The sequence below is a fragment of the Sebastes umbrosus genome, chromosome 23 (assembly GCF_015220745.1).
Source record: "Sebastes umbrosus isolate fSebUmb1 chromosome 23, fSebUmb1.pri, whole genome shotgun sequence".
Lineage (NCBI taxonomy): Eukaryota > Metazoa > Chordata > Actinopteri > Perciformes > Sebastidae > Sebastes > Sebastes umbrosus.
In genome coordinates, this window is record NC_051291.1 from 2,943,165 (window position 1) to 2,968,119 (window position 24,955).

The 24,955-nt window shown below is 40.3% G+C and overlaps 2 protein-coding genes and 1 long non-coding RNA gene across 5 annotated transcripts in view; 2 read left to right on the forward strand and 1 right to left on the reverse strand.

Annotated features, from left to right (window-relative positions):
* The window catches only part of zdhhc17 (zinc finger DHHC-type palmitoyltransferase 17), a 28,212-nt gene extending 19,016 nt beyond the window's left edge, over positions 1-9,196 (forward strand). The window contains exons 11-18 of one of the 2 annotated variants that reach the window (XR_005205499.1): positions 2,499-2,623; positions 3,813-3,875; positions 3,974-4,067; positions 5,582-5,665; positions 5,763-5,920; positions 6,043-6,137; positions 6,343-7,243; positions 7,309-9,196. Coding sequence is in view for 1 of the 2 variants with exons in the window: in XM_037760498.1 (XP_037616426.1) it covers positions 2,499-2,623; positions 3,813-3,875; positions 3,974-4,067; positions 5,582-5,665; positions 5,763-5,920; positions 6,043-6,137; positions 6,343-6,481 (758 nt within the window). In the remaining variant the exon portion in view is untranslated. Of the gene's footprint in view, positions 1-2,498; positions 2,624-3,812; positions 3,876-3,973; positions 4,068-5,581; positions 5,666-5,762; positions 5,921-6,042; positions 6,138-6,342 lie in introns of both variants that reach the window. The other variant, XM_037760498.1, reaches the window with a different exon arrangement.
* csrp2 (cysteine and glycine-rich protein 2) lies at positions 9,189-23,864 on the reverse strand. The gene is made up of 6 exons (XM_037760499.1): positions 23,723-23,864; positions 20,433-20,555; positions 17,032-17,200; positions 14,396-14,525; positions 11,164-11,257; positions 9,189-9,412 (listed from the first exon to the last, which is right to left on the reverse strand). Exons 2-6 carry the CDS (start codon positions 20,542-20,544, stop codon positions 9,336-9,338), a joined length of 582 nt encoding a protein of 193 aa, XP_037616427.1. The 5' UTR covers positions 20,545-20,555; positions 23,723-23,864; the 3' UTR covers positions 9,189-9,335.
* On the forward strand, positions 10,801-16,036 carry LOC119482701. 2 transcript variants are annotated; one of them, XR_005205501.1, is made up of 5 exons: positions 10,801-10,953; positions 11,172-11,311; positions 14,782-14,867; positions 15,070-15,293; positions 15,480-16,036. It is a non-coding gene; the product is annotated as an uncharacterized LOC119482701 (long non-coding RNA). The 2 variants fall into 2 exon arrangements; XR_005205500.1 differs by lacking the exon at positions 14,782-14,867.
* Positions 23,865-24,955: the final 1,091 nt, after the last annotated feature.

A 24,955-nucleotide genomic window follows, 5' to 3' on the forward strand; every position in this document is an offset into this window, starting at 1 on the left:
CAAAAATATAGAGTGTTAAAAATGGATTTAGAGACGAATGCACACAAAAACAACCAAAATAAAAGTTCAGTGAATAAGAAAGCAATAAAAGATGGGTATTTAAGATTATAAAAGATAAATAAAATACAAGGAAATAAAAATAACAATAAAAATAAATAAATATAAAATGATGAAATTACACAAAATAAGCAAATTGTATTAAAATAAGGAAATTTTAATAAAATAAAATAGAATAAAATAGATGATAATAATCAGCAATAAAAAGTTGATGAAATAAAATAGAGTAAAATAAACACTACAATGATGATGATAAATAAAATGGGTATAAACAATAAAACCATACATTATAAAACACTACACAGTTCAAAACACTCAGTTCCTCTGGAAGGTTGTTCCAGTGGCTCGCAGCGTAACGTCTGAAAGCTGCATCACCAAATGTTTTTGTTCTGCTTTGCGGAACAACTAAAAGAGAAGAACCGGAGGATCTGAGGGGAACTTCCTGGTTCATAAACCAAAAGCATTTCTGCACAGAGAAATGCAAGTTGCGAGTCAAAAATAAATCTGTCTGTGACCCTGTTGCTGATTCGTAGGGAAACCTTGTCACCCCTCGGCCTTTCAAAAGATGAATGGGTGCTAACGGGAGGCGATGACCCACCTCTCCCCTGAGAACCATTGAGACTCATTTGTTTGAGTTGCATTGATCGCTGGAACCATCTCTGCATCTCCCTGAGTTAGTAGACCAATGAGGAGCTCTGAGAGTGTTTTACTTATTAGACCATTTCAGTAGAAATAGAACCCAGTTCTTTATGGAGATACTGATGAAGATCAGTTTGGTCTTTAGGGACTCGTAGAAGCCTCTCTCTCACTCTGTCAGTGCTGGGAAAGTGCTCATCAGTGAAATCATAACTGTGCCGGAGGGATGAATGTGAGAGCTATCGGATGAATGTTGCTGTTGGGGGTGTGTTATCTCGTTGCTTACGGTGTGTCCCTCGCTACTTTGCCAACAGACCTCGAGCGCTGCAAACCCTTCTTAATGCTTCAGAGGATTCTCGTATTGTCTGGTATGGTGAAACCTTTCGTTGCTGGTGTTCGCGTCTAGCGTGTTTCACAGCAGCTGTTTTGATGTGCCATTGCAGGTTAAACACAGGTGTAATTAATACCATTAGTTCCATGTAGGTGGGACAGAGTCCTTCATGCTGGCTCACTGGAATGTCTACGACGCACTAAATAGAATGGGACCATAATTAAAGGACCAATATGTAATATGTTTACTGTAATAAATCATAAAATGACCCATTATATGTCAGCTGCACTGTGAAAACAGACATTCTGCTAGCTCCCATTTATATATATGTTTTTGGCATGTATTAAACTTATAATAGCAGCACTACAGGTGTTTCATTTTGAGCCTAGACTAAGATCCAAACATTGATGGAAGCGTTGATGTCTGCCTGCTTCCACTCTCAAACACCGCCGTGTGTTTCCGCTGGAAACGTTCAGCCGTCACGGCAACGAAAACAAAACAAGAAATCACAAAAAGGAAAATAGTACAGTAGTTACTGGATGTAACTTCAGTTCTATGAGTACGAGAACATGCAAAGAGAGGGAGTGAGACAGTGGACAGATTATAGATTATCATAGTTTATAAAAACAGGGCTGTGAGGATGCAGACATTTCATACACCAGACGTACGCAAAAGGTCCCACTTTTGCTGCCAAAATCATTTTCCCATGTGACGCCTCAGTTTAAACAGTCTTCACACGTGTTGTTTCTGATCCACAGTGACCACTCTATCATAGTGTTTTTACATTGTACTCCAACATTTTCAATCACACAGTGTTGAGGCTCTCACAGTCTGGGCCTCTCCGTGCCACTTGGCTGGTTTCCTGTGGGATTCAGCTGACTCATGCACACCTGGATGACTGACTAACTACTAATTAGTTACAGTCTTTACTCAGCCAGCTCACAGCTGTCACAGAATACACCCTCACCTCTCCACGGTTTATACACCAGACTGTAGAACCTGTCTCTTGTACTGTATTGTAATCATGGAAGGAAGTCATGATGAGCTGTTGTGACAGACTGACATGATCCCTCCTCGACTGGCGAGAGTGGAGATGAGACAGAGCTGCTCTTGCGTCACAGTCTGCCCGTTAGTCCAGTTACTGTGAACTGAGAGTCTGACTCATTGTAGTAAAAACACAGGACACGGTTTTATTGATTTCAAAAACATGCTGATTCTCAGGCAACTTCTGGAGTTACAACGAGCGCCTTTTTTCTGTCATTTTGACCGTCTCCTGGCTGTGTTCACATGTTCACACGACAGCTTTTAAGATCTGTTTTCATACAGTTCAGGTGTCATGAACTGAACTAAGGTACCTAATATTATGTCATCAGTCATCTGAGGTTAGAATGAACAGTGTCCTGTCTTTATAATAACAAACAAAACCGATGCATTTGAAGCTGTTTGTCCACCATCTTCCTTAACCTCGCTGCACATCTCCCCTTCGCTACCGTCCATCTGCCCTTCCTGATAAACACCGTGGCTCTGTTCTACAACTTTGGCAAGTCCTGGAAGTCTGACCCGGGAATCATCAAAGCATCAGAGGAGCAGAAGAAAAAGGTAAAGTTACAGGAAAGACATGTTTGAATGTGAACTCTTGATGTGAACATTGGTGTGAAATTGGTCCGGTAGGGATGAGTGTCTGACTGTATTATGGAAAGGACCCTACAGAGAAATAAAACCTTTTTCTTACCTTTCTCTTGATCCGGTCTGGTTGTTTTTGTGTCCAAGTCCCTCTGAAGGAGAAGTCTCGTGGTGAAATATGAATATCCGTATACTCTGGCTTAAATAAATACGGGCAGCCATCGAATTCAAAGACCTCATCCACGTCTTTTAACATATTTTAAACAACACTAATCTAAGCTTTCTGTACTCCAACACAACAAACTCCGCCCGACTGCCACTCACGTTTCCACTTTAGTTTTCCGGCGACCCGTCACCTCGTCAGATTTCAGAATGAGACTTCTCCTTGAGCGAGACTCTTTCCATAATATCAGACACTTACACCAACAATCAGAGCCCGTCATGGCAAAAAGAAGCACTTTTAGTGGACGTAAATGACGGTGCCAGCTTGCCCCAATAGCACCGTATAGCAGCCCGAGAGCAGCTGCCCTGCAGTGAGTACATGCATGTGATCAGGGCTGCTCGTCCTCTGGCCTCTCACTCCCTCATTATCACACTCTAATGGGGGACAACAGAGGCTCTTCTTCCTACCAGGCCCCCGTGATTGATGAAGAGCTAAATTTATCCCGTATTGTTAGCAGGACAAGCGCCGGACTCCCGGCCGGAGCAAAAGGCTTCAAAGCTTTCCTTTCCCTGCAGAGGATCCTCTTCCACCTCCTCTTGTTTTCCTCTGATTTGTTTTGCGTCTTTGTTTTATTTACACGGTGATGTAATGCTGTAAACACAGAACACAGACACAGAAGAGGAAAAACATCTTGTGCAGATTAGATAAAAAAACAAACCATTTTATGTCACGTATTTTGCCTTAAAGAGAGAAAACAGACTAATGACTGACTGGAACTGTAAATCCCGTATTAGCTTTTATTCACTGTGAATCAACCAGTGTGATCGTTCATCTGGAAACCTCAGCCTCCGCTTGTGTACGCTGTCAGTTGGTCTTTTGTTGCGGTGCCAAATAGACCTTGGCAAGATGAATTTCTCACTTGTTCATTCATTTTTCTGCCATGTCCCTGTCTGCTTTTCTTTTTTTTAAATCCTGCTTTTGTTTCTTGTTTCCTTCCTCCAGACAATTGTGGAGTTGGCAGAGACAGGCAGCCTGGATCTGAGCATATTCTGCAGTACCTGCTTGGTAAAGTCTGACTCCTCTCTCTCTCTCACAAGATGATACATACAGAGGAACAATAGCATGAATAAAAACAACTTGCTTTTATGACTGTTTCCTGACAGATACGGAAGCCCATCAGGTCCAAACACTGCGCCGTGTGCAACCGCTGCATCGCCAAGTTCGACCACCACTGTCCCTGGGTGGGGAACTGTGTCGGTACGTCAACAACACCGCAGATTATATTAGGAAGTCGACAGACACACACACACAAAACACAACACAACAAACGGCTGCTCGTAACTCCGAGTTGTGGCTTTTTATCAGCTCCATATTCCACTTTTAAGAAGCAACATGTGTTCTGACTGAGGGCTCTGCTCTCAATTTATTCTGGGCCTGGTGCACAAAAACATGTTGAGGGGAAATACTGGACATCTGAGTAAACTGGCATACCTTTAATGAATACTGTTCCAAATTACACCAGATTTAGTCTGAAACATATGGAGGACGGACCCTGCCAAAATCAAAAATAAATAAATAATCAAATGATGACTCAGTAAATAAATAAATATGTCATTAAATGTAGCAAAAATAATATTACAAATAAATGCAAAAATAAATGTAAAAATACATACATTAAAACAATTAATTAATTAATTAAACAGAAGAGCAAATAAATAAGGGAATTAATACAAAGATAAATAAATATAGAAGCAAATTAAAACAGAAATATCAATTTGTCACATTTTATCAATTAATTAATAGCTACTTTTTTTATATTATTTTTGCTACATTTAATGGCATGTTTTTTTTATTGATCAGGTCATTTATTTATTTTTTTATTTTTTTATTTTGGCAGGTTCTGTCCTCCATCTAATAAAAGGGTTATTACATTTAAAAACATTTTATAGAATACATCATGAAGTGTAATTTTAATTCATGTCTTCAGTGATCAAACATTAATTTGATAAAAACTAAACCCAACATAGTGGAGACTGAGAAGGCTTTATTGAAAAAGATGCAGGAAATGAAGAGGGCAGAATGAAGTGTGTGTGTCAGATGGCGTCTGTGAAGCAGACTGGAGATTTAGTTTTATTAATTTTAATTAATTTATTAATTTTTTATTTATTTATTTTTCCATTTATTTTTTTTATTTTTAATATTATTTTTGCTACATTTAATTACATATTTATTTATTTTTCTGTTGAGTCATTTATTTATTTATTTATTTATTTATTTATTTTCAACACAGTGGAGATTGAGTAGGCCTTAATGAAAAGATGCAGGAAATGAAGCGAGTGTGTGTCGAGGATTGTGTCACATGGCGTCTGTGAAACAGACCGGAGACGGTTGGGAAAGGAAGTTTAAAAACCAGGTGGTCAGGAAGAAGCTTGGAACAACGAGCCCCGCTTCATCATGACTATTGGGATCAGGGTTCTGGGAAAAGATTTCAAAAGTTCTTAAGAAGTTTTGAAATGATCAAACACAATAGAGACAATAGAGTGCAACGAAGTCCCACCCACACCGGAGGGAAAACAATCCATCACTCTCCATCGACATAGCATTATGTGGAGGTGCCTCTTGTCATTTTCATCTGCTATGAAACTATGTTTTAAATAAACTATTGCTGTATGCTAAGCTAAAGCATTTTGACAGTATGACACATGTCATGTGTGTAGCAACAAACTGAGGCGATGAGAACTTGACATGACTTTCTTGTTTCTCCTCTACAGGAAGTGGGAATCACCGCTACTTCATGGGTTACCTGTTCTTCCTGCTCCTCATGATCTGCTGGATGATATACGGCTGCATCTGCTGTGAGTAGAAGAAACAAACCCTCTCTCGTTTCTCACCTCACTCACTTCTATTCCTCCACTAACTCCTTTTATTTGTGCGTCTGTTTTCCCCCTCCAGACTGGAGGATCCACTGCGCCACCAGTTATGCGAAGGATGGTTTCTGGCTCTACCTGACCCAGATCGCCTCCTGCTCTCCCTGGATGTTCTGGATGTTCCTCAACAGTATCTTCCACTTCATGTGGGTGGCAGTGCTCATCATGTGTCAGCTCTATCAGGTCTGGGTTAACATTTTATACACCAGTTTTAAAGACAACATGGAAAACTCGGATTAACAATATCCTGACATGTATATTTACGTCTGTGTTAGTTGGCTGACTTCTTTGCTACTCTCTCTCAGATCGCGGCTCTGGGAATCACCACCAACGAGAGGATGAACGCTCGGAGATACAAACACTTTAAAGTCACAGCCACGTCCATCGAAAGCCCCTTCAAGTGAGCAACAGTCTTTTATTTGTTTTCTACAGAGAGCTGAATCTTTTATAGTGTACAATCACGTCTGCTAAGAACTGAACAGGTAGTTATTATCTTTCCAGCAGAGTTGGAATGGTGCTGACTCCGTGTCTCCTCACACTCATGTTCCTCTGTCTCCCTCTCTTTCTGTCCCCCTCTCTCTCTCTCTCTCTCTTTCCCTCTGCAGCCACGGCTGCTTCAGAAACCTCATAGATTTCTTCGAGATCCGCTGCTGCGGTCTGATCCGACCCGTGGCGGTGGACTGGACCACGCAGTACACAATAGAATACGACCAGACGTCAGGCTCGGGCTACCAGCTGGTGTAGAGGAGGAGGAGGAGGAGGAGGAGGAAGAAATGGGGGGGAAGGGGAGCAGCTGGATGGAAGCAAGGAAGGAAGGAAGGATGGATGACCCTCCCCATCCCCCCCATCCCCCTCTCCAGCGTTCATATCACAGCGATGCTGTTCTCGGGAGCGCTTGCTTTTTTCGGACCATCTCTCCCACAACCGATCAAAAGACTTCAAAAAAAAAAAAATCAGCCAGGACTAGCATGCTGTTACGGGGCAACACCACACCTACACCCCCCCCCTCTCCGCCCTCACCACCTTTACTACTATTACTACTACTACTACTATTCTACAGACTTCATTACTGCTACCCCCCCACCCCTCCACCTCGCCTCTTCTCCTGAGCCCTTTGGACGGTGCGTCGCTGCCAGGCACGAGACGGAGAGGAGAGAGAGGCCGAGAGGAATTACAAAAATAAAAGTTGGTACCGGAGACGTGGCCGCCGCGGAGACGGCAGCACCGTGACGTCGTGGCAGTATCCCTTCCCCTACTTTATATATCCTTATTTATGGTGTCCCTGTTGATGTGCCCTGTATGTATTTTTTTTTGTTTTTGATTGGTTCAGGTACTTCCTGTGATAGTTAACCGTGGGAAGCTGAAGGATGTGTTTTTTTTAAACCATGAATCTATAATAGAGATAAGGGAATGTCTTTTTAAAAGGTCTTGATTTTTGCACCGTGATGAGTCGAGCTGATTTGCCAACATAGTTGAACTGATCAGAGCGAAAGCGTCGGGTTCCAGGTGGAGCCGCTGGAGGAGTCCCGACATGCTGAAATATAAAAGCTGGGATTAAGCGACTCCTCCAGCGGCGACCGCCGTAGACGCGACCGCAGATATCCTACAGACAATGTGATACAGGTCTATTTATTTTAAAAACTATTTATAGATAAAATAACTATGTTCGAGAGCGCCATCGTTTTTACATTTCACATCATTTTTTAGTAGGTTTTTATGAGAACAAATAATTCAACCTGTAGCCGTTTTGACATGGAAAAGCCCGGGAGACGTTAACCATAAAATCTCTATATAATAATAGACAGCGAGTGTATTTATTAACAGCAAGAGTTGAGTGTAAAGAGAAAAAAAGTACGGTTTACAAAGAAAGGTTCATTCCATGTGTGTGTTTTCCTCTGTAAAGTCTTATTTGTTTTGTTTGTCTGCCAACATTGCACTGATCATTTTTTGTTTTGAAAGTTTTTTTTGGCTGTTACTGAACACAAGGGCCCAGCAGCGCCGCTTCACACCGACGCTCCCATTGTTTACAGAGAAGATGAAGAGGAGGAGGAGGAGGAAGGCCCATCAGACATGGCCGACTCCCATCACTTCCTGTCTGGACCCCCCGCGCCCGCAATCAGCAGCAGCAGGATGGACTGAAGTGTAAAGAATGTGCACCTTGTACATAAAACTATCTTTCTCTGTAACTCTTTCTTTTCGTCAGTGTTAGTTTGAAGGTGCTCCTGGATTATTTTTTATTTTTTCGGGGGGGATTTCTTCCAAGAAAGAAGAAAAATCAAGTGACTATACTCCAAGTGTATGACCGTAGCTTCTAGTGATGTCCGACACTGCTGTCTATAGGCATTTTAACCCCTTAAATACCTTCAAATCCCTGCCAAGAAACTCTCCACTGCATGTACGATGCTTGGGACAGCTGGGCTCTCGCCGTCCCCCTTCCCCCCCAACCCCATAGTCGTCACCGTGGTGACAGCCCGGCAAGCCACGTGTCTGTATATAGTGAATGTTAAGTATTTGCAAGTACTTTTCTGCATTCATTTGTCTGTTTTTTTTATTAGTTTCTTTCTAAATCCAGTGTGTTTAGTGGAACTTTTTCAGGACGCCGCCGCCGCCAGTCGAGGCTCCTCCTGTGCAAGTGTGTAATATATTTGAATGTTCCATGCTTGTGGACTCTGTAGTCATCCTAAAGAGTTTTTATTTTTGGGTTTTATTTCTCTGTCATATATCGCTGGGTTTGTTATACCACTGGATGTACAAATTGTAAAGCAAAGACACTAGAGAACTAAAGGCAGACGCCAAATTTCTTTTTTTCCCGTTTTTCTAAAAAGCTGAAATGTGATCATGCAATAGTTTTAAGGATGGAGAGAGAGAGAGAGGAGGTTATATATTACATTAAAGGCCTCCGGTTGAACTTTTGGGCCTCATGTTTGCATCATCAGAAGGGGACGGTTATGTCATCATCATTCATGTTTCACCCCCCCCACCCCTCCACCCATCTCGCTTAACCAACCACTGATGTCATTTCTGCCCTACGATGAAGACGACACAGCCGCTAGTTTTTGCGCGCTTTAAAAGGCTTTAAATGATTTCATATCAGTACCACTTGTGTTGTAATAATGCCTTTTGAAGTGACAGGAGGTAAAAGCGGTGTTTTTTTGTTTTCTAGGGCAGCAACCCCCCCCCCAACCCAGCTCATCCAGGACATGAAATCAAAGGCGTTTCAGTCCTCACTTAGTTCTTCCAGCAGCCTGAAAAGTCTCTGTTCTGTCCCCCCCCTCTCACTTCACCTCTATCATGTGGGATAATAAAATAAAAAATGAACAAAAAAAAGATAAAGCACATAATCATCTCCAGTGCCTCTCTGCCCACCTTCAGACATCACTGTAACTCCGCTTCAGATGTAAACATACGGGCATGGTTCAGTTTTAATGGCTTTAATAATAAAATACAGTCAAATGTGAACACGTCGTTCATGTTTTTATTACAGGTACTTCTTCAACATAAAAGCACACGAGGGAGGGAGGGAGGGAACACCAGACGGGTTGATGTTGGTACAGAGGAATGTAGAAAAGGTGTGTGTGTGTGTGATCCAGTTGAGCCGTCACTGAGCGTGAACCAGGGCGCCGGCTCCTTGGCCGTAACCGAACCCTTTGGGCCCGAAGTTCTTGGCGTAGCACGCTGCGGAGGGAAAGAGAGGAAATGATAATAAAAACATTAACGAGCTGCAGATTGTTTTGTTCCAAGACCGCATCCTTACATCACTGACTAAAAATAGAAGTGTTGCCCACAGCAGGATGATATCAGCCAAACCAAAAATAAATAAATAAATGACTCGATAAATAAATATGTCAGTTAATGTAGTAAAAATAATATTAAAAATTAATTTAGCCATGAATTAATTGATAAAATGTGACATGATTTGATATTTCTGTTTTAATTTGCTTTATTTATCTTTGTTTTAATTCCCTTATTTATTTACTCTTGAATTTTCCCTTTTATTTATTTATCTACTTATTTTATAAATATTTTAATTTATTTCTTTATTTTTGCTTTTATTTTTATTTATTTATTTATTTTTGCATTTATTTTTATTTATTTATTTGCATTCATTTTTGTTTTATTTTATATTTAATTTTAAGTGTGTATTTATTTATGCACGATTTTCCCAAAATTATTTCCGTATTTATACATTTCCTTATGCATTTCTACCTCATTATGCAAATTAGAGGGGCTGTCAATCAACGTGTGTTAATTAATAAAAATAAATACATAGACAAATAAAACAGAAGAATAAATAAATAAGTAATGGAATTAATGCAAAGATAAAAAATAAAAATAAAGAAGCAAATTAAAACCGAAATATTAAATTGTCAGATTTTATCAATTAATTAACAGCTACATTTGTATTTAATTATTTTGATACATTCAATAGTACATGCATCTTCCAGTATTAAGACTAATTGTGTCACTATTTGGAAAAAGATGTTGAATTTTGACTTGATTTTGGTTGGTGGAGCGCCACCAAGTTGAGACTTCACTGGATCACACCTTGATGGATAAAAAATGTCTCCAGGTAGGTAAGAGGGCGACAGCTCTCTCATTTTCCTGTTGCACGTTATACCAGACCACCTTCAACCTGAGTAGAGGTCTAATCCACCAGAATAGAAAACACTTGTGTGTGTGCAGAGAGAGCTTTCACAGTGCTGTTTCCCAGCTCAGCTCAGAGCTGTTTATCTCTCACCAACATGTGACGTCTAAAATAAGCCCACTACTCAGGTCGTGGTCAAACAACAAGCTGCAGAATATCTACATTCTCTGAAAACCACTCCTGGATTGTTTTAAACAAAATGTTTAGTGGAAATAGTTTTTCTTTTAGTAACATCTCAGGTCCACATGTTTGTTCTCAATGCTCCTGATTAGAGTAACAACATCCAGCTGCTGCTCAGACAGTCTCCGAACCACAGACTGATACCAGCAGCAGAGTTTGATGCTACATTCCTCCTCATCAGTACAAGGTTTCATTATGACATCCAGCAAACATCCATCTGCTGACGACGTCTGTTTCTGTGTCCTCTGTTTAACCAAAGTCAGTCTCGTTGTGCTGATGAGAAGGACCACTTAAAGTATAATGTAGTATAGCAGCTCTCTTAGCTTGACAAGGTCAGCGTGATCCAGCCAAACCAACACAGCGAATGTGAAAGAACTCATCTGGGACGACAGTGAGTATAAGAGGCTGTGCATGTGTGTTACATTAGAGCCGGTCCGTCCATGTCCAGGTCTGATTCTGCTGATATGATCACAATTAGCTGGCAGTAGTGATTTCTCTGCACACATTCGTGAATTAATCTTCTTATGAGCAGGTGTTAAAGCTTCTCTTATTCACTTATAATTAGGCTAAGAGACTCTGTGAGGAGTGTTATTTATCTCACCTTTGCAGTAGATCTCTCCGTCTTTCTCGGTCTGAGTGGTCGACTCCAGGCTCTTACCACATTTTGCACAGCGGAAGCAGTTCTTGTGCCACGGCTACGAGGAGAAAGAGAGAACTTTGATCGGATACCTTCCTACTACAGCATTCAGGTCTGTCTTCATGCTTTTCATGCTAAATCTACCTTTTAAAGGAACAGTGTGTAACATTTCAGGGGATCTATAGTAGCAGAATTAGAATATAAAATTCATATTGGGGCTGTCAATCGATTAAAATATCTAATCGCGATTAATCACACATTTTTTTTATCTGTTCAAAATGTACCTTAAAGAGAGATTTGTCAAGAATTTAATACTCTTGTCAACATGGGAGTGGACAAATATGCTGCTTTATGCAAACGTACGCTAACTTTTGGCGAGGAAAAACTGTCATGGCCATTTTCAAAGGGGTCCCTTGACCTTTGACCTCTAGATATGTGAATGTAAATGGGTTCTATGGGTACCCACAAGTGTTGTTAATTGATTTCCAATAATACATATATACATACATTTGCATAAAGCAACATATTTGCCCACTCCCATGTTGATGAGAGTATTAAATACTTGACAAATCTCCTTTTAAGGTTAATTTTGAACAGATAAATGTGCGATTAGTTTGCGATTAATCGTGATTTAAATATTTTAAAGGAGTGACAGCCCTAGTTTTCAGTTATTAACAGCTGATAATGTCATCATTTTCTTCATCAAAGCGGCTCCCACAGCCCGGGGTGCCTTTCTGAATGTCTTCATTACACAGAAAATTACAGGTTCTGCTCTGAGCCAACGAGTGGAGCCTGATAGATTTCCTCCCATTAGGGAAACACATTAACAGCTCACCGCCCGATGACATCACCTGCTATAAAGCAGCTTGTGTGGATCCAAACACGCGACAGGAAACGCTCCACTCCCACTTTAAGAGGGGAAACAGAAACCCTCAGAACAGATCTGTGCTCTCTCTGTGGACAGGTTTTCATCTGAGCCACCACTCTGACGCTCATTGATTTTCTCCCTCGGAGCTAAACATCCTGCCGATGCGTCTCAGGAGTGTGACTTCATGTACTGTAAATGTGCCAGAACCCCAGTATCCGGATGGCCTCGCACGATTAACGCCAGCTGTTAGGAAGCTCCCGTCCACACTACATGGAACGGCTTCAATCAGAAGAACAGGGTTTGTGTTCTCTCATTAGGAGAGACCACACCGGACCTCCTACATGTGGTTCAAGCACTGTAAAACAACCATGTGCGTCCAATCCACTCAGTTTTACCCCGTGTGGTTTGTGATGTAGATTGTGGAGTTCAAGGAACCCACTCTGCTCGGGTTGGGGGTTTGATTTCTGTTGGGCTGTTCATGCTAATCCTATAATGGTCCTTCTGTAGAGTTTGATACACGCTACACATTTGAAAGGTCATGATAGCCTCGTTGAGTTCACACTGCAGCTTAAATTCTGTGAAACACATTCAGTTAGAGCAGGGGTCAGCAGCCTTTACTATCAAAAGAGACATTTTAGGCAAAAAAAAAATAAAATCTGTAATATTACGAGAATAAAATCATAACTTTACGAGAAATAAAGTCGTAATATTACGAGAATAATATCATAACTTTACGAGAAATAAAGTCGTAATATTACGAGAATAAAGTCAGAAGTTTAAGAGAAAAAGAATCTGTAATATTACGAGAATAAAATCATAACTTTACGAGAAATAAAGTCGTAATATTACGAGAATAAAATCATAACTTTACGAGAAATAAAGTCGTAATATTACGAGAATAATATCATAACTTTACGAGAAAAAAAGTCGTAATATTACGAGAAAAAAGTCAGAAGTTTATGAAAATAAAGTCAGAATTTTACAAGAAAAAAAAAAATACTACTTTATAATATTATGACTTTATTCTCAAAATCTCAGATCAATTTTTTTCCTCAATGTGGCCCTAATACTCCGTCGTACCGTCGTACTATAGACTTACAACAATGATAAATAAAATTCCAATGTTATTTCCATGACCTTGGAAAGTTCAATCAATATGTGTGAACATGAGCTTCTCTCTCTCAAAGACAGAAACCAGAGAAGGAAGTCTCAAACTGGTGATGTCATAGAGTATAAAGTCTGGAGCTGCTCCATAGACAATGAATGGGAAGCTGACTTTATGGAACCACAGAATGTTTTTTTTCTATTTTATAACCAAATGATCTTTATTGTAAAGTAGTGTTCTCAGTTGTGAAACGGAAAATGTTCCCATATAGTCAGAACATTCCTCTGGGTGCTCTGTGTCATCTAGAACATCTCTCCCCATTCATTGTCTATGGAGCGGTTCCACACTTCGTACCCTATGATATCACAAGTTTGAGTTTTAGCTGTAGTTTTTTGATTTGGGAGAGAGTTGTTCATGTTTACTAATATGTTTTGGTCTTAGACCATACTGTAGGAATGACATGTATGAATTTTGAAAAAGGGCGTAGTTCCCCTTTAAAGTCTGTGGCATAACATCAGATTCCCCAGCGCAGCCCACTTTGTACGCACTCGGTCAGCGTTGTCAAGATAATAAATGAATCCTCATCTTAGCCAAGAGTCATGAATTTTTGCAACTTGGCTCCACTAGTGAAAGCCTAATAATCGACTTGGCTATGATCTTCTTGGCAGATGCTTTGATTTAAAAGCCTGACGGTGCATATACTGTATCCAAAGTGTGTTTCTTAATCTGCAAACACATCTTTCTGGCTTTACTGTCAAATAGATATAGAGATAAAGAGATGACTCCTCTGGTTGCAAAAAGACGTCTGATTGTATAGAAGTCTATGAGAAAATGAGATTACGGCGAACTTGATTTATTCCCTCAGTAAACATTGTAAACATGAGTTTATGGTCTCAATCGCTAGTTTCAAGTCTTCTTCAATACAGCATGATGTTCATTTAGTAAATTATGGTCCCATTTAGAGTCAGATAGACCATAAAGCAGGGGATGCTTTAGGGCGTTTAGAGTTAATTGTAACATTTTGGTCGCCTAAAAATGTCTTATCGAGCGTTCGGTTGTGCTTAGCTCCAACCTCTCGTGCAAAAAAACAATAAGTTGATGGCCAAAAACCAAGATGGCGAGACTGTCCCTAGTTCTGTCCCATATTTTTGGTGACCTGACGGTGGCTCTAGATAAAGTCAAAGGTTCACCAAAGTAGAAGACGCTTCAGATAAAACTCTCACCTTGCCGGCCCCCATGATCTTCTCAGCTGCGTAGACGGAGTCTCCACATCGGGCACATTTCTCTGAATTTCCAAACTTCTGGGCAAATTTGGACGGGTTGGGGTTGGTGGTCGGTCTGTGAGTTTGTGTCCTGGGATGAAAAAGCATATGAAGCATGAATCCAAAAATCACCACCACTAAGTACATCTAAAATCTCAATGATCTCGTCTCTAAATAGTCGACTAATGAATCAGTCGTTTTGGTCTCAGTTGACTCAGATTTCCTCTGTCGATTAGACGTTTTTTATGTTTTCTTTTCGTGCTGAATGACTGATTTTCAAGAAACTTATGAACACAAGATGTAAAGTGGTGCTTTTAATGTCATAAAGAATCTTTTTTGTTTTACAGATCATTCTGTAAAAACTCTTAGTGGTGGATATCTGATTTTGGAATGAAACTGAAGCTCTTTCTGTACCAGAACCTCCCGTTTTCTGGTGAAAACATTTACTCATTTCCAACAAAAACATTGACGTCTGCAGTGATGAGTAACTACCGTAGTTATACCGTAGTTATGTATCAGTTAAACATTCATTCTTAAATCAATTAATATCTGTTGAGACGACGTTGTATTGATTGCAATAACATGACAGAAGACAGAAATAAACCTGGCACACCCTACTCCTATACTGTCCACAGCCAGTGGTGGGAAAGTGAGAACCGCGGCCCCGGAGCGATGCTTATCAGAGGGTGACCGCCAGCTCCAGTGGCCCCTGAATGAAACCCTTTGTGGCCAGAGGACAGAGAGGACGGAGAGGAGGGAGAGGAGGGAGAGGAGGGAGAGCGCGATCCTGCTGGTTGCATAATAAACTCTTTCATAACCGTCACCACCTGACGTCTGAGGCAGGAGTAGGTGACTCAGGGTGGGTTTGTGTTTTCCTGGTGCATTCACATCATGTGTATAGTAAGTATTCACAGTCTAGAAGTCATTTTGCAGTTTGAGCGACTCGTTTGGAAAGCGATGAACCCGACCTATTAGATGATGTATTAACCTCTTAGATCATTACTCTGAATTTCAGACTTTGACTTCTCTCTTCTTGGATCTACAGCGTTCACCAAACCAGCTGGGAACTGCTGAAGCCAAGCTGGAGAGGCTGGAGAAGACTAAAAGATGTATGTCAAGGTTCCTTTCCTTTCCCACAGGTTTGCGGTTGAGGCAGTGGGAACCAGAGAAGGATGCAGGGGGAAGGGCAGAAGCAGCGGTTTCAAACACAGTTTTGACCCACTTTTGAAAAAGTGAAGCCAAAATATCCCAGATACATGAGCCGCCGTCTGATTCTGACATCATTTGGAGCCGGAGTCTGCGCGGTAGTGATCGGGTTGCCAATCACGAGGCGAGCACAGCCACAGTTTGTTAGCGTGAGCCACCTAGCTGCTACGTTAACACCACTGTAGCTGTTTGGCTACAGCCCAACTACATTTATGATCAAATGTTCTATTACACAGACTGGTGACGGTTATAGAAAGTTAAAATTACATCTCCTCTCTTGTACAATTCAGAGCCTCCGGCTGCACGACTACTTCACTCAGAGCAGCTGTCAATCACAGCTGTCAATCATGACGTCTCACCCCCCTTTAAAAACAAACTTATATCAGAAAATGAATATTTAAATAAACATCAGCATGATAAGAACTACCTAAAATGACAGAAATCTTTGAGGAAAAATGTATTTGACACGTACATCCGCTAACATGGAGGAGGCGGAGTTTATGAGCTGTACTGCAGCCAGCCACCAGGGGGCGAACGAGATGTTTTGGCTTCACTTTTAGGGACCTGTCGTGTCGTCATTCTTTATATACATCTATTTTCTTACCTGGTACGTAGGCTTGTCGCGGTAGTCGGTGTTACCGGTGTTACACGGTGGTCAGGCACACTCCGATTACATTACGTACCAACCGCCCCCTATTAACCGGTGGGAAAATGTCCTCGCCGTAACATCCCTACTGGTAGCTGTTTACTAACTTGTTCAAGAACCAAAATCTGTTAGCTGTTAGTTACATGATAAACTCTCTTATCACGAGGCCACCCAGCAGTGGCTCTTACTGCCATTAACTGACTCATGTTCATGCTGCTTTTGTCTCTGTATTTGTATCTGTAAGTATTTTTTTTCCCCCTCAAGTTTATGTATTTAGCAACTATTTTAGGATCAGCACAATGAGTGCATGCTGTTTGTGGGACAATAGCTCTGTCAGAGTCAGCAGCCACAACTGATAAACATCATTACGCCGCTGAACTCACTGACCTTGGCAACTTCTCGGCAAACCACTTGTGCAATTTAAAGTTTGATGAATGATCCTTTTATTCAGACATTTCAAGACGGCATTTGTGTCGTTCTAAATCTATGAAATTGCAAAAAAAAGTAATTAAAAACTTTGCAGTTAACTGGCAGCACACTGAAGCGCTTTTACTGTCAAATAGTGTCTACATTTTTATTATTATCCCATCCGATGGAAACATTGCAGAGCTGGAGTGGATGTCAGCACAGCTCTGACGAAGCATGGCAAGTAACAAACAGGAAGACGGCGTCATATTGCCGTCACTTTATCAGATCATTTGGTAGAATCATGATTATCATAGTGAATATAATAAAGCCAGCTTACTCTTCGTGTTTGATTCCCAGCCGCTCCCCTCGGTCCATGTTGAGCGTCCCGGCCCCCTGGCCGTAGCCGTAGCCTTTAGGGCCGTACTTCTTCCCGTAGCAGGACTTGCAGTAGATCTCCTGGTCGTGAATAGCCAGCGTGGTGCTGTCTAAGCCCTTCCTGCAGACCACTGAGGACACACAGAGACAAGGAGTTACAGACGTTGAATGACGGTGTCACTGTGCACCAAACGAAGAAATACAGAACCTTCCTGAGACGACAAACATTTGAAATACTGAACGAAGTTTTAGGGGCAGTTCAAATGGAATCAAAGAAAGGACATAATTGAATTTTTATAAGCAACTGAATGTTGAAATTTGCCATCGTCGGGTAAGCGTAGCACCCACCCTCCTGTCCCCTCCCCCCCAGGTTAACACTGTTAGCTCTGTTCATACTGTTGCCGTTGTTTGCACTGTTAGCGCGGTAACACGATAACGCAAATTCATTTTAACGCCACTAATTTCTTTAATGCATTATCGCAACTTGTGATTTTTAGGTTGTAGTGGGCTCAGTTTTAAAGCTAGAATGAAGATACTATGAAACTAGAAAACCTAAAGAATCCATTGGTACCAACCATGTCATACTAGCTTGCTGCAAAGGAGGTTACATAACGCTCCAAACTTACACTAAATTTTGGCGAGGAAAAACTAACATTGCCATTTTCAAAGGGGTCCCTTGACCTCTGACCTCCAGATCAGTGAATGTAAATGGGTTCTCTGGGTACCCACGAGTCTCCCCTTTACAGACATGCCCACTTTATGATAATCACATGCAGTTTGGGGCAAGTCATAGTCAAGTCAGCACACTGACACACTGACAGCTGTTGTTGCCTGTTGGGCTGCAGTTTGCCATGTTATGATTTGAGCATATTGTGTTATGCTAAATGCAGTACCTGTGAGGGTTTCTGGATAATATCTGTTATTGTTTTGTGTTGTTAATTGACTTCTAATAATAAATATATACATACATTTGCATAAAGCAGCATATTTGCCCACTCCCATGTTGATAAAAGTATTAAATACTTGACAAATCTCCCTTTAAGGTACATTTTGAACACATAAGAAATGTGTGATTAATTTCAATTAACTACGGACAATCGTGATTAATTGATTGACAGCCCTAAAAAAATATTAATAAAGAAAATGGGAAAAGTCATTCAGTAGTGGGGCTACATTTTGAATGTCTGCCAGATTTTCCTCATAATAACTATTTGTTTCTGACGTCAGTACAGGATTTATTAGATTTAAACTCTAAAATAGCTTAGAGAAATATTTGTACAAAGTAAAGAACACGTTGTTTTGAAAAACAAGCGCATTACAGTGGCTTAAGCCTGCACACTGGCTAGTGTTGGGATTAGTTGAATTCTTCACACGCTGGCGTTCTCTGTGTGACCGTCTGATACCGGTTAAAGATTTCACACAGCTGGCTGGAAATAAAAATGTCTCCACTCGCGTCTCTCTGATCTCGTAACACTTTCAAAATGAAAGCTTTTGCGAGCTTGTTAGAAGATGTCTGTGTGTCAAATCAAATCACTCCTAAATCCTCCATGTGTTGTTCGGGTTTCTCTGAGTTTTTCAAGATTCGCTCCACTGCAGTTAGATAATCTTCATGCATTGCACAGAGTATAAGCAAATCTGAAAGATAAAGCCCTAAGAAGTGTCCAAAATGAGGCTGTGTTTACAACTGTGTGACATTTCTGACAGTATATATCGCTGCCTTTCATACACAGAAATGAAAATGTCAAACTGAGAAGCAGGAGGAAAAGGGCAGCGGAGAGCCAAGGACACCGTGTCCCCCCTTCGCTCATCGTCTCCTCAGTAGGAGTGTCGGACAAAGCCGCCGTTGTACGGGGAAACGCTGGAAAAAATAAACTCATCTTTTGTGGCTCGTATAATCCCGGTCTGTGTGCGCGAGGTCTTTTTGCTTTGGTATTTCAAGTTCAGGAGCAGGACATGCTGTCCAGCGAACTGATAATAACACAGTGTGAAATCAAAAACTGATGACCAGCGTCCTTTGATGAGCTGATCTTCCATGGACCTCTGCAGCCTGGACTCAGAAACAATATTATAAATACAAATAACATGAGCAGGTTGATGCAATATCTGCTCTTGGCAGGTCTTACATCAACATAATTACATTTAAGACTTTTGGCAAAGGTCTTGACAACAGCTACAAAACATGTCTGAGACTTGTTGTTTGTCTGCGTGCTAATGGGGAATCTCAGACATCTGAGACTGAAAGAGTTGGCTCTCATGTGTTAACTTTCAGTGACCTTTTCAATTCAAGAAGTTCACGTTACCCTTTCCACAACGCTTCTCACAGTTTGTCTGCCAGGTTTCATTTTCTCAAATCTAAAATTGCATAGCTTACTTCAACGAGAGATTTCAAAACAGTCATGCATTACTTCGTGACAAGAACACAATATGAAAAGGAGATTATCTTGCTGAACAAAACGTGTAAGTATCATAAACGTTTGTTTGCCACAAAGCTTATTTTCTGCAATAATCCAAAACCCAATGGAAAAATCCCGTTGGCTTTTTGTCGAGGGAACCTGGGCGATGCTGACTTCCTGTTTGGCCTACAAAAATACATCATCCCTGCATCACTCTATACAGGCTTTATGTTAGAAATGTGTAGTCTCTCTGCTCATAACTAACAAGCTTTGGAGTAGTAATGTTACGAAGCATAGTAAATGAGTACAATGAGTACAATTTATCAACTTAATGCTTCATCCACACACTCTCGTCACAGTGTAGAAAAGGAGGGCAAGCTACCAAGCTAAGTAGCCATCCATCGGTCTCTGGATCTGCTCTCTTCCTGGTGAGTTGCAAGGCCTATTGGAAGACGCTGGTACACGGGTTTGAGCTCTGGGGTATGACTCATGCGCAGCGGAACTGGAGCTGCAGTTGTGCGTTCCCATTGGCTCAATTTCGGGGAGTGCAAATCAGATTTTTCTGCGCATGTGTTGCACCCCAAAGATATGACGCGTTGATGATGTGTGATACCTCCTATTTTCCCCCTCCTGGTTGAGCTGCAACCACACTTTACTGCCCCACTGTCATGTTGTGGTCACCAAAACAACTGAAAACAATCACCACTTTCTTGTTTACTAGTCAAATGACCATGGAAAACAGTTGTCTGTTCTACTCCTATTCTATTTCTATGAGTACTCCCTATATAAAAGTAATAAATTCAGTGGCTGCCCAAGGTGGGAAATCAATGTAACAATAATGTTGTTGGTTATTCAGTGACATAAATTATATTCTATCTCTACTTCATGGGCTAAAACATGCTAAAAACACTGCTGTGGTCTGACTATTGAACGTAGTCCAGAGGTGTCCAGGTGTTCCAGCTTTACTTACTGCAGAGAAAACAGCATTTGTGGAAACACTTCCCGTCACACTGCACTTCCTCGGCGTGGTAAACCGTCCCACGGCACGCCGAGCACTTGTTGCCTCCTCCCCAGTTCGGCATTGTTTGTAGTTCTATGAAGAGAGAAGAGAGATGATATGAGAGGCTGAAGCAGCTGAGGAAGGGTTTACTTCATCTGTTCTAGGGGTGTGTAAGAGAACATCGATGCACATGAATATTGCGATATTATGTCGTGTGATACTGTATGGATCCTCCAAACCAACCATGTCATACTAGCTCACCAGGTAAGAGGATAAATAACTCCAACAGTATCGCAATATATCGAATCATTACCCCGGTATCATCATGCGTATCGTATCGCCAGATTCTTGCCAATACACGGACTAGTCTGTTCCTCTTCTACTTGCTCCGATATGTCCTCATCTGAACTTTGGAAACAAAGGACTTTGTCAGGCCTTATTCTCAAACCATGAAATTCAGCGTTAATGTTTTTCAGCAGCGTCTTACTGCAAAGCTCTCTGCCTTGCTCAAAGGCACGTCAAAACTGTAGATTTTGATGGATGTTTAATTGCTGTTTTAACCTCTTTTACCCGATGGACCCGGTGTCGGGTTCGGCTGAGCTGTGTGTTAAAACACTGCCTTTAAAAACGTCATAAAATGCTGTGGTGGTCTTTTTTCTAGAATTGTTTCTAAAAGCCGAGGCCTTAACGTTACTAAAACACTTTTACTCTATAATATTTTTGACCGTTTTAATATTGAATGTGACTTTGAATTCTTTTTTGTTATCTTATTTACATTGTTATTGATCTTATTTGTTATAATTATAAGTTTTACTTGATCATATTTCATTATTATAATAAAACTACTCCATTTGGAGTCAAAATTATACAATTTAGTTGTTGTTTTATTGATGTTATACTGTGCACAATGGTAGAATGTGATGATGCACAGGGTAAACGTCATGAACAAAGGCTCCATTGTGTGCACGTCACCTCCTGTTGTAGATATCATTAGTATTTTAGACCCTAGAGGTAGAAAACCCATTTCGCACACTTTGGGTATCCAAGTGGCCAAATGGAGAGTCCGCCTGGTCCTATCCTGACTAAAACCTTTGTAGAATCTATGTGCTTTGTGTTATTTAAATCTGCTTTGGCTCAGTTGTAGTCGAGGAGTTGCTGAATGAATTCAGTGGCATATCTGTGCTTGGCATCATTGCTATAATGGTATTATCCACTGTTGAATCTAGAAAACACTTTAGGCGAGGATAAAAATGTAAAGTTTTCCTTTGGCTCATCAGAGTTTATTCAAGCCTAGTAACAGTCACAATGTTACTGACACTGGGGATGAATTCTCTGAGGTCTTACCTCTCCATAGAGACCAAGATCATGCATATAGACCTGGTAGTTGTGGAGCTATTCTTGATTTATTTATGGTATGTCTGTCTAGGCGATTGTAGTTACTACATTTGCCTTTGAGAGCCGTACTGCTGGATTTCTAATGTTGCATATGGTTGAACTGAAATCCACCACTGCCACCCTGAAAACAAAACAATGCAAAAGAGGTCGGCCTAAACAACAGGGCAGACTAATACCCAAAGGAATGTGTCGGGGCGCCGTGCCTTCAGGCTTTTGTTGTCTGCAGGGCAGTGAATACAGGATACAAACACAAACAGCAGAGAATAAGTGTGAGCGCGAAGTAAACAGTGTTGTTACCACACAGAGCCCACATGACGCACCCAGTCACATCATGTGCATCTGTCTGTAATTACAGACCTTTAAAAATGTGTCAAGAGGGCGCCGATGAGGATCCAATAAGGGACGAATTTAATATCTTCTCACCGCATAGCGAGCCTGCTGTGATATCATAATTGGGAGACTCAAATTAAAAAGCGTCGTTGTTCTTAATTAATTGAAAAGGAAGCACGAAGCAGTAGAAACTGTTAATCTTGTCGGTGCTCCTCCCAGCTGGATTAGAGACTGTAGAACAGGCCCGAGCATGAGAGGGGATCAAAATACCACCAACGTTACCCTCAAAGTGCCCTCAGGGGCTGGCTGTGATGGGACGGTCGCTGTTCATGTGTACAGACCAACAAGTTAGCTGATAGAAACCACAGTCGATCTAAAGTTTCACAGAGTTCAGTGGTAATGATGTTTGTGCTGATAATCGGTGTCTTTAAACTTTGCTATCCATTCAGTATTCAGTGTTTGTAACTATGGAGTTACTTTTGTGTCTCTATTACCCAAACAGAGCAGGTTTGAGAGCAAAACCTGACAGTAGTAAGACGGGTAATCTGAAAAAATCATGTTCCTCTGTGTCCTCCAGTGCTCCTAACGGCGTCTGCAAGATTTCACAGAGCGGAGGAAAACAACCAATCAGAGCCGAGCTGGAGCCTTGCCGTCTCTGAGCAGCTGTCAATCACTCGCAAACTCCGACTCTGACAGTAATCTTATTTGTTCATTAGCTAACGTTAAAGGTCCCATATCGTGCTCATTTTCAGGTTCATACTTGTATTTTGTGTTTCTACTAGAACATGTTTACATGCTGCAATGTTAAAAAAAAACTTTATTTTCCTCATACTGTCTGCCTGAATGTACCTGTATTCACCGTCTGTCTGAAACGCTCCGTTTTAGCGCATTGCAACGGAATTGTGTTGCTAGGCAACAGTTTGGGTCCATGTTTAATTCCTGTCAGCTGATGTTATTTACATACACTGCAACAGGAAAATAAACTGGAACACATTTAGTATGTTTACGTTTAAAACTTTGAAATGGTCTAAATATTGTGCATTTGTGACATCACAAATGGACAGAAATCCTGACGGCTTGTTTCAAACGCACAGTTTCTGAATACAGGCTGGGTGTATTTCTCCATATATTGAGCGTTTTGATAGTTTAACAGTATTTATATATAACTTAAACCTGCTTTATAATATATAAGACATCAAAATGTCACTTTTTACAATATGGGATCCTTAACTAACTTTAGTTAATGAACAACTAAGAATATTGTTTAGCAAAACTGTGTAATTTTGTATTTACTAACAAACTGCTGCCTTTTTAACTTTATTTCTCTAAAGCTATAAATACCACAAAACAACAAATTATTAACGTTAAGGACAAAATATTAAGGTAATTGCCTTAAAAAGCTTAAATTCAACTTATAAGAAACATTAAAACACATTTAATATATTCAGTAATATTGATTAAAGTGTCAAAGTGTTTTTCAGTAAAACAGTCTGAAATCCAGTCTCAGCAAAATGTGTTAGAATAAAAACAGTTACCTGAATGTAGATTATGAAAAAGCAGGTACAGTGAGGTTTATATAGATGTTAAAGTGTCTCTGGTCCAGCTGAAGGTGTTCTCTGTGTATCCAGACAGATCCTCAGCAGCAGCAGCTTCACAACACTGAGATGCCACATACTGCACATATTTACTGCTTCAGTGGAAGGAGGAGTTTCCAAGGGGGCGTGAACTCAACACTGCTGCCTTCAGGGGCTGTCAGACATTATGAATAATGTTAAAGGGAGGTCCATGAATGCTGCACATGACATTATTTGAATAAAATAATATTATTACGAGAATAAAGTCATAATATTATGATAATAAAGTCAGACGTTTACGAGAAAAAAAGTTGTAATATTATGAGAATTTAGTCATAACATTACGAGAATAAAGTTATAGGTTTAAGAGATAAACATTTTTAATATTATGAGAATAAAGCCATAAGTTTACGTGAAAAAAGTGGTAATATTATGAGAATATGGTCGTAAATTTACAAGAAAAAAGTCGTAGTATTATGAGACTAAAGTCATAAGTTTACGAGAAAAAGTCCTAATATTACGAGAATAAAGTCAGAAGTTTACGTGAAAAAAGTGGTAATATTATGAGAATAAAGTCGTAAATTTACAAGAAAAAAGTCGTAATATTATGAGAATAAAGCCATAAGTTTATGTGAAAAAAAGTGGTAATATTATGAGAATAAAGTCATAAGTTTATGAGATAAAACATTTTAATATTATGAGAATAAAGTCAGAAGTTTACGTGAAAAAAGTGGTAATATTATGAGAATAAAGTCATAATATTATGAGAATAAAGTCATAATATTATGAGAATAAAGTCATAATATTACGAGAATAAAGTCATAGGTTTATGAGAAAAAAGTTGTATTATGAGAATAAAGTCATAGGTTTATGAGAAAAAAGTTGTATTATGAGAATAAAGTCATAATATTATAAAGTAGTAATTTTACGTTAAGTTTATTCACACTGTAATTGTATTTTGTCCACTCATGTTGTTTAAGAATGCCTAACAACATCTGGCAAAGGGACTGCTGATAAAAACTAGCCTCTTGTCTAACTCGGGTACATTTACATTTGTTTGAATGTTAATTAATGTTCATTGTCCCTTTTTCAAATAAAATAAAATTATAAAACTGAAGAACTTGTTGTGGATTTCTGCAGGAAAAAGGAGCTTGTCCTTCCTGTCAGGATTACAGGAAGTGAGGTGGAGACAGT

Coding starts and splice junctions, on each gene's coding strand:
- csrp2 (XM_037760499.1), bottom strand. CDS start 20,544: ATGCCGAACTGGGGAGGAGGCAACAAGTGCTCGGCGTGCCGTGGGACG. Junction 11,258..14,395: donor AGATCATGGGGGCCGGCAAG/GTGAGAGTTTTA, acceptor TTCTCCTCGTAG/CCGTGGCACAAGAACTGCTT. Junction 9,413..11,163: donor CGGAGAGATCTACTGCAAAG/GTGAGATAAATA, acceptor TTCCCTCCGCAG/CGTGCTACGCCAAGAACTTC.